This window comes from Erythrolamprus reginae, chromosome 3 (assembly GCF_031021105.1).
Source record: "Erythrolamprus reginae isolate rEryReg1 chromosome 3, rEryReg1.hap1, whole genome shotgun sequence".
NCBI classification, from domain to species: Eukaryota; Metazoa; Chordata; class Lepidosauria; order Squamata; family Dipsadidae; genus Erythrolamprus; species Erythrolamprus reginae.
This window is the reverse complement of record NC_091952.1, coordinates 160,407,729-160,416,289: the sequence shown is the minus strand read 5'-3', so window position 1 is coordinate 160,416,289 and position 8,561 is coordinate 160,407,729. Positions and strand designations below refer to the sequence as shown.

The 8,561-nt window shown below is 34.6% G+C and overlaps 1 protein-coding gene across 1 annotated transcript; it reads right to left on the bottom strand.

Annotated features, from left to right (window-relative positions):
• Positions 1–7,319: 7,319 nt before the first annotated feature.
• LOC139165440 (myosin-7-like) lies at positions 7,320–7,925 on the bottom strand. Its single transcript, XM_070748619.1, has one exon. It carries the CDS (start codon positions 7,923–7,925, stop codon positions 7,320–7,322), a length of 606 nt encoding a protein of 201 aa, XP_070604720.1.
• Between the last annotated feature and the right edge of the window lie 636 nt (positions 7,926–8,561).

The window sequence follows — 8,561 nt, the reverse complement described above, 5'->3', positions numbered from 1 at the left end:
ATAAGCAAAACCCAATGAGAAATTCAAAAGTAGCAGAAATAATTTGAAACCAACAGAGATTTTTCACAGTTAATGAAGTTTCATTATATTCATTCATTTCAATATTGAAAGCAAATATATTGAATACTTTAAAAAAAATGCTTATTGCCAAGATGATGGCAATTTCAAAACAAAAACATAAAAACTAGGAGGAGTAAATCCCCATTGCGTATGTTTGTTATGCTTTCTTCACAATATTGGTTAAAAACAACTATCCTAAATTTATTCTAAAGATGTAAATTTGTGTAAAATTTTATGATTGCACCTAGAGAAAATTTTACATTTGTGCAAATATTACCAATGAGATATAAATTCCTCATATGGAATTAAGCGTGCTTATGTTTTTTACAGTGAAGACACATATTTTGCAATGCAGACGTATAATAAACAATTGTCCAGATTGTAAAGATTGCACTTGTCTACTTGATCCATACTGCAACCATCAGGACTTCGATCTGCGAGACTTAGGTAAAAAAAACTCCAATTATTTAGTATTTCTCCTTTGTTTGATCTGTGTTTTTCAATACCCAAGAACCATGATGGTGAACCTATGGCAGGCATACCAGAGGTGGCACACAGAGCCTTCTCTGCAGGTACGTGGATCGTTGTTGCCCCAACTTAGCTCTACCACGTATGTTTGCATGCCTCCCACCAGCCAGTTGGTTTTTTGGTCCCTGCCACACATGCATGGGGGGGGGTGCATGTTGGGGGTTGCAGGTGCCTGTGGAGGGTCATGGGGGGAGCCCTAGAAAGTCTCTTTAGATAATCTATTTTTTCACCCTTTCCTGAGTCAACCTGTGAATGAGATTCTCCTAGATTTTTTTTATTGTAATGCAATGTGGACATTAAGAAGGAACAAGAGTCAGTTGAGAAGGGCAGCATAGAAGTCTAATTAATAAATAAGAAGATATTATGAAGCTGAATTAGATGGAGATGATTACTAAATATAGCACAGTGAATGAACGAACAACCATCTTGAACCAAATAGAGGCTGATACACCTTTAAAGTAATAATCAGCAAGCAAAACTTCATTTAATTTGGATATTTCATGTGAGCAGATGTTGGATGGTGGTGGGGAGCATGCTAGGCAATGTTAAAGGAAGTGGAACAAAAGAAAGATGACATATAAGATACTGTAGTTAGATGGGATCCGAGAGATTACAAGACTTTCCTTTTACAATCAAATTACAAAATGGTATGCAGCTCTATATGTTGTCATTAATACATGAGTCCAACTTGATGGCATCTAATTTCACATGATCTAGGTTCTGTGGATAAGACCCAACTTATAAAGAGTGCAAGTTCTATTACATTTAGATTGCAGAACAAACAGAAAACAAGGATTTAGCAGCAATAAAACAAAGTTTAAGCATAACTTGTTTAGTGGAATCCTGCTGTTTGAAAGTTATAACTTATAATGATTGCTTAATGTTTCCAAGCTAACACAACAGAGGAATGTTTCCTTTGTGCCTCTAATTTATGCAGTTCAAATAAGATAGAGACAAACAGTGAATTTTGATTTCCAGCTAAGTGTTTACATTTTTGCCAATTGACTATGAATTCTATTAGGATATTTTTCTAGTTGAAGGCAGCCTCAGAATCAAAGAGAGCATCAAAGTAGAAGTTCTATAACAGATGATAAGCCTGCTTCTGCTTCAAGATGTCCAGAGCTAACCACCTACTTAGGTAAGGGATTTCACCACTAGGCCTGTCTCTTCACCACTGGGCCTGTCTCATATCAAGAAGTTCCTCTTATATTTCGGTTAAAACCTATCTCTTAAGGTGAGTTTTAATCATTTCATACATATAGGTAATATAAGAGTATTAGAAGGAAAGACAGGTTAATTTAAATGTTACTGGATAAGGACTGACAATATAATGACAATTGTCATTCTTTAGATGGTAAGTTTTTTTGTTTTTTATTGTTATTGTCTCTTTTATTCATTAAACATAAAAATCAGTCAACTGAACCTTTAAAAGTGTGTCACAAATATTATTAACTGGCACTGATAACAGTATCCAGCAATAAAATGTACTCTTCGGCCCTCGACAACCATCTTGTGTTCCAAATGACGATCCCACTACATTCAAAGATCTTCACTGTCTTGTTTTCAGAAACATTTCCCACTTTGTGCTTCTGTGACTTTTTTGATACAGGTACCATATTTTCTGGTGTATAGAGTGCTACTTTTTACTCTCAAAAAGAGGATCAAAAACTGGCTGCATCTTATATTCTGAATGTAGTTTAGTTTAGTTTTATTGGATTTATATGCCGCCCCTCTCCGAAAACTCGGGGCGGCTAACAACAATCATAAACAATGTACAATAAAATGTAGCCCCACCCACCTGTCAGCCCCCACCTTTCGGAGGTTTTTGGCATCCACACATTGCATTTTGGGGTGGTTCCAGGGAACAGGGATCACTTCCATTCACGGCCAGGGGACATGTAGGGATTCTGTTGGCGAAGAGGGCACTGCGCAGGAGGCATAAGGCAGGGTGACTTGCCTATTGCTGGGGAAGAAAGTGGGGGGTTTTTTGGTTTTTTGTTTTTAATTTTAAAATTTTTATTATACAAATAATACAAAATATAACATAATATACAAAACATAAAACAATGATCGTAACAATTGAGAACGATCGAATGGCGTGTCGATTGACAAGATACAAATTGTGAGCTAGAAAAGGGGAGGGGAAAAAGTAGATAGGGAGAGGGTAGAGAGAAAGAGGGAAAAAGATAGAAAGGACAGAGAACGTAGAAAACATAGAAAGGGTAAAAGATTGGCGAATGTCCGGGGGAGCTGTACTGAGAACGAGAACTGTTTCCTATTTCATTAGCTTGTTACCATGGTTCGGTTTATTTATCAAGATTGGTTAGTGCAGGTGTTGAGTTAATCCAGTTAAAGAGATTTTAGAAAGCAATAGTAAAGATACTGTCAATATATATATAAAGTCTCTTGATATTATATTAAATATAAAATAGCTATATACCAGATTTGTAACTGGTCGTGCTTATATCTAACGTATCATTCTTATGGCGTGTTATTCTCACTCTTTTTTCCTATCCAATTATAAAAAGGATCCCAACAGTTATTAAATGTATCCATTGTTTCGTTTCTTACTATTATAGTTAATTTCATCATCTCTGCGCAGTATGTAATTTTTTTTGTTATTGCATCATTCGGAGGTATCTCCTCATTCTTCCACCACTGCGCAAAGGTTAGTCTGGCTAAGTGGACAATTAATTGAATTTGGGATTTAGGTAATTTTTGTCTAATAATGCCCAAAAGAAAACATTCAGGGGTTTTTTCTATTGTTATTTTAAGTATTTCGTCAATCCAAGTTCCAATTTTATTCCAATAGGTTTTAGCTTTTGAGCATTGCCACCATAAATGGAAATAGGTGCCTATTTCTTGGTGACATTTCCAACAATAAGGTGAAAGTTTATTATTTAGTTTTGTTAATTTAATCGGAGTAATATGCCACCTGTAAAACATTTTAACTAAATTCTCTTTATAGGATGTGGCAATAGTCAATTTATAATTTCTGCTCCAGAGTGTTTGCCACTCCTCTTCTTTAATTTCTTTTTTGAAATCCATATTCCATTGTTTTACATTGATTTTTGTGTTAATATTATCCAATTCATTATAGTTTAGGTAGCAATAGAATTTTTTAATTAATTGTTCTTGGGCTTCTGTACACAGTTTGTCTAACGGTGCATTTTTGATTATTCCAGGGTTACTTTTGTCCTTGTTAAATTTAGTTTGTATCTGTAAGTATTCCCACCACTCCGTTTTTTGACCTAAATTTTCCAATTCTATTCTTGATCTAATTTCCCCGTTAGAATTTAATATATCCTTGTACCTTATTATATTGTTTTTTTTATGGAAATTAGGATGCACATATGCTTCTAATGGGGCATACCATGTAGGGATTCCTTTGTAAAGTTTAAACTTAATTTTTTTCCAGGTAAGTATTAAAGATTTCCTAATCAGATGGTTAGTAAGATATTTATGGGTCGTCGGCTTCTCATCCCAAAGATAGTAGTGCCATCCTAAGTGAAGGTCGTGACCTTCTAAGTTAAGTAATCTGGTGTTAGCTAGGCTCATCCATTCTCTCATCCATGTTAGTGAAGCGGCAATATAGTAGTCTTTCCAAATTGGGAGTGCCAGACCTCCTTCATCTTTCCCACCCTGTAGGTACTTTAGCCGAATTTGAGGACGCTTGTTCTGCCAAATGAAGTTACTAGTAATTTTGTTCAATTTTATAAAGAATTCTTGTTTCAATTGAATTGGGATTGTTTGAAATAGGAATAATATTTTGGGCAAAATGCTAAGTTTTATAGCCGCAATCCTCCCAAGTAAGGAGAGTTGTAAATTTTTCCATTTCAGCAAGTCGAGTTGTATTTTATCTATTAGTTTATTGTAGTTGTTTTCTTTTAAACTGGACACTTTATTTGTCAAATTAATGCCTAGATATTTGATTTTTTTAAGTATTTGGATATCAAGTTTGGTTGTTAAGATAGCTTTCTGCGGTTCTCTCATATTTTTGGTTAAAATTTGAGTTTCAGTTTTGTTTATTTTAAGACCTGCTGCTGTGCCATATTCTTCTAGGATGGCCAGTAGTATAGGTCCTGATGCTAAAGGTTCTTCAATGATAAATACCAGGTCGTCCGCGAAAGCTTGTAGCTTATAAGTTTCATTTTTACATTTTAGCCCTTTTATATCCTCCTTTTTTCTAATATTTCTAGTTAGAACTTCTAATGTTAGGATAAACAGTAGTGGGGACAGTGGACAACCTTGTCTCGTTCCTTTGTGAAGGGAGATTTTTGTCGATATATCTCCACTGAGGATGATATATGCTGATTGGTCTGTATAGATGGCTTTTATTGCGTTTATGAATTTAGGGCCAAATTCCATATATTCAAGTTGTTTGAATATAAATTTCCAGGACACGTTATCAAAAGCCTTCTGAGCGTCAAGAAAAATTAATGCCACTTGTTTTTCACTATGGGCTTCGTAGTATTCCAGGGTGTCCAATACTATTCTGATATTATTCTTTAACTGTCTCCCGGGGAGGAAGCCGTTTTGATCCGAATGTATGAATTGGTTTATAGCTAGGATGGAGATAAAAATCTTATAATCGGCGTTTAGAAGAGAGATAGGGCAGTAATTAGCTATGCCTGTAGGGTCTGTATCTTTTTTTAATATTAGCGCTAGGTTTGCTTCAGTCCAGGATGTTGGAATTATGCCTCTATCTAGGGCTTCGTTTAAAGTTTCTAGCAGGGCTTTTTCCATTTCTTTGGGGAGGTCTTTATAAAATTCGGGTGGGAGGCCGTCAGGGCCCGGGGCTTTGTTATTTTTCTGCCCTTTAATTGCTTCTTTTAATTCTATGTCAGTAATTGGTTTGTTTATTGTATCTATCATTTCCTGGGGTACTTTGGGGAGGTTAGCCTGTTCTAAGATTTCTAGTATTTTTTGGTCATGTTCAATGTTAGCAATATTTTCAGGGTTATCATAGATTTTACTGTAAAATTCCCTAGCAATTTGTTTTTTCCTCTCCAGGTCATGGCATATTTCCCCATTTGTTGTCTTGAGGCAGTTTATGAGTTTCTTTTCTTTTTGTTTTTTGAGTTTATTAGCTAACCATTTGCTAGGTTTGTTGGCATTTTCAAAGTTATATTGACTACAGCTTTTAATTTGTTGTGCCAGATTTTGTTGATCTATTAAATTTAACTCGTGTTTTATTTGTGACATTTTTTGTTTGAGTTCTTTTTTTGGGGGATATTTTTGTAGGTTTTCTTCTAAAGATCTATATTCTTCTTCAAGTTTAATCAATTTCTGTTTTTTTACTTTATGTTCTTTGGCCATATACGAAATAGCTATTCCCGTGGTTACGGCTTTGGCTGTATCCCATACATTTTGAAGGCTAGTGTGTTCTTTAATGTTTTCTTGAAAGAAAAATTTCATTTCTGTTTGTAACTTCTGTTTAAAACTTTCCTGGTTAAGTATAGATTTTTGAAGCGTCCATCTAGGACATTGTTTATTTCCTTTCCATATTACTTTTAGCGCATTGTGGTCTGAAATAAGGTTGGGTTCTATCTCTACAGATTGAAATTTGGTATTGAGTTCTATTGTGGTCCAGACCATATCCAGTCTTGACCAAGATTGGTGCCTATCTGAATAGAAAGTGAATTTTTTGAGGTTAGGATTTCTGTCTTTCCAACTGTCTTTAAGTTTTAATTCTTTAATTAAGTCAAAAAAGGCTTTAGGTGATATTTTTTTCTTGTGCTTATTCCTTTTATCGTTATTATAGTCCAGTTCCTTATCGATTATTCTGTTAAAATCCCCCAATAAGCAAATATTGTCCGTAGCATATTCTTTTATGGTATTAAGTAGTTTTTTATAAAATCTTTCTTGGCCTTCATTCGGGGCGTAGATATTAATTAAGGTTATTGTTTCTAATTCTTTTTGTAGTTCTAATATCAAAACTCTACCTTCTCTATCTTTATATTTCAGTTTAGCTTGAATGTTGGGATTAATATAACAAATTACACCTCTCTTTTTTTCGGAGGCTAGAGATGTAAACAGGTTCCCAAGTTTATTTCTATTAAAAAGATGTTCAAATTTGTTTTTAATATGCACTTCTTGCATTGTAATAATATCTAAGTTTAATTTAGCAATTTTATTTAAAATTTGATTTCTTTTTTTTGGCGCGTTCAGTCCATTTATGTTAATTGAGTATAGCTCAATTCCCCTGCTAGACAGATTTTGTGTTAAGTTTTGGTTATCTGTACTTGGGTCTAGTTGCCCTAGTACTTCTAGTCTCTTTTGGTAAGCCTGCGTAGCCATTATTTCCCATATTTATATTATCGAATGCCAGTGTTTCTTCCGGTCTATTTGGAATCTGATCCACTGGTTATTCACTAATTGATATAGTAGTCCTGGTTTCTTTATTGTTTGTTATTTCGGTCGTCCGATCATTTGTAAAATGTTTTTCAAAAAATTCCTCAGCTTTATCGACCAAATCTATTTTAATCTTTCTCTCTTGCCAGGTCAAAAGCATTCCCTCTGGGACAAGCCATCTAAAGTTAATGCTGTGTCTAGTCAATTTAGCTGATAAGAAAGTGTATGGCCTATGTAGGTCTCTGATGTGCTTCGGGACTTGTTTTAGAATAACCAGTTGTCTCCCTTTGTAGTCTATGGGGTCTTCCCGTGCTCTATGAAGAATTTCGTCTCTGACTGATTTTTTTACAAGTTTAATGTGGACTTCCTTAGGGAGGTTATGGCGTCTGGCGTCTGGCGTAGTTAGTATTGATCCTGTAGACTTCATCTATTTCGTTTAGCATTGTGTCCTTTTCAATGCCTAACGCCTTTGAAAGAATGTCGTCCATAATGTCTGGTGGATCCTCACTTTTCTCCTCCCTGAGGTTTTGAAATCTAAGGAAGTGGTTAGCTTTTTCGCTCTCAAATTGGATTACAGTGTTTTCTAATTCTTTATTGGCATGGACTAATTTTTCAGTTAGGTCTTCCATTTGTTTATGATCCTGGTCAATCCTGTTTTCCAGATCCTGAATTTTTTGTTCTTGTTTTAACATCTGTTGTTCAAAAGCCTCATGCCTTTTATCCATATTTTGCATCCTTTCTTTTAACTCGGATGTATCGTTTCTCACTTCACCTATTTCTTTTTTAATATCTTCATGGTTCTTAAGCATTAACTCCTGCATTTGGAGCAACATGGATTGAAGGTCTTTGTATGAATTAGACCTTTCTCTGGGCAGCATATCATCCAGCGATCTCTGAGAAGAGGGGCTGGGTATGGCTGAAGTAGATTGATTAATTGATCGTTTCCCAGATCCCAATCTAGACAGATTAGATAGAATCATCATTTTGGCAATATTCCACCCGCTGGCCCACTTATATAGATCCCTAATAGTCCGTTCCAGAGTTAAATAAGAAGAAAATGTTTAATTAGTGTGTTAAGTATTCAGATATAGAAATAGCAATTCAAATACTTTATATTAAGGATCCTCAAATCAATTGGCCTTTAGAAATAGAAGGGTAAGTGATAGAAGAAAGGTATGAATGCAGTTTTTTATCAGGCAGAGCAAATAAATGTAGATAGCACTGTACACAAATATGTTAAGCTATTGGAAGGGAGTACAGTAGCTTAGCTTCAGTTACATTCAATACTTGTAGGTTTTGTGATTAGTTTCCCCCAGCTGCAAAATTCAATCAAATTTTATAGTAATCACAGTATAAATATATCAATGGGGGTGTTTCCTTATGATATTTGAGAAATAGTAAACCGTCAAAGAGAAATATTTATACTTCAATCAAAATTCCTTAAAATCTTAAGAGCTTTGAAACATGCTAAATTAAATAAATAGTTAGGGCAAGATTATATATACAAGCTAATCAAGATTAATACAATTCATTTCTAACATTCAATAGTAAATCTAATGGCTAGTGTTTTTAAAAGTAATAGTATCAATAACCTAGAAAATCCTAATAACCAACAATTA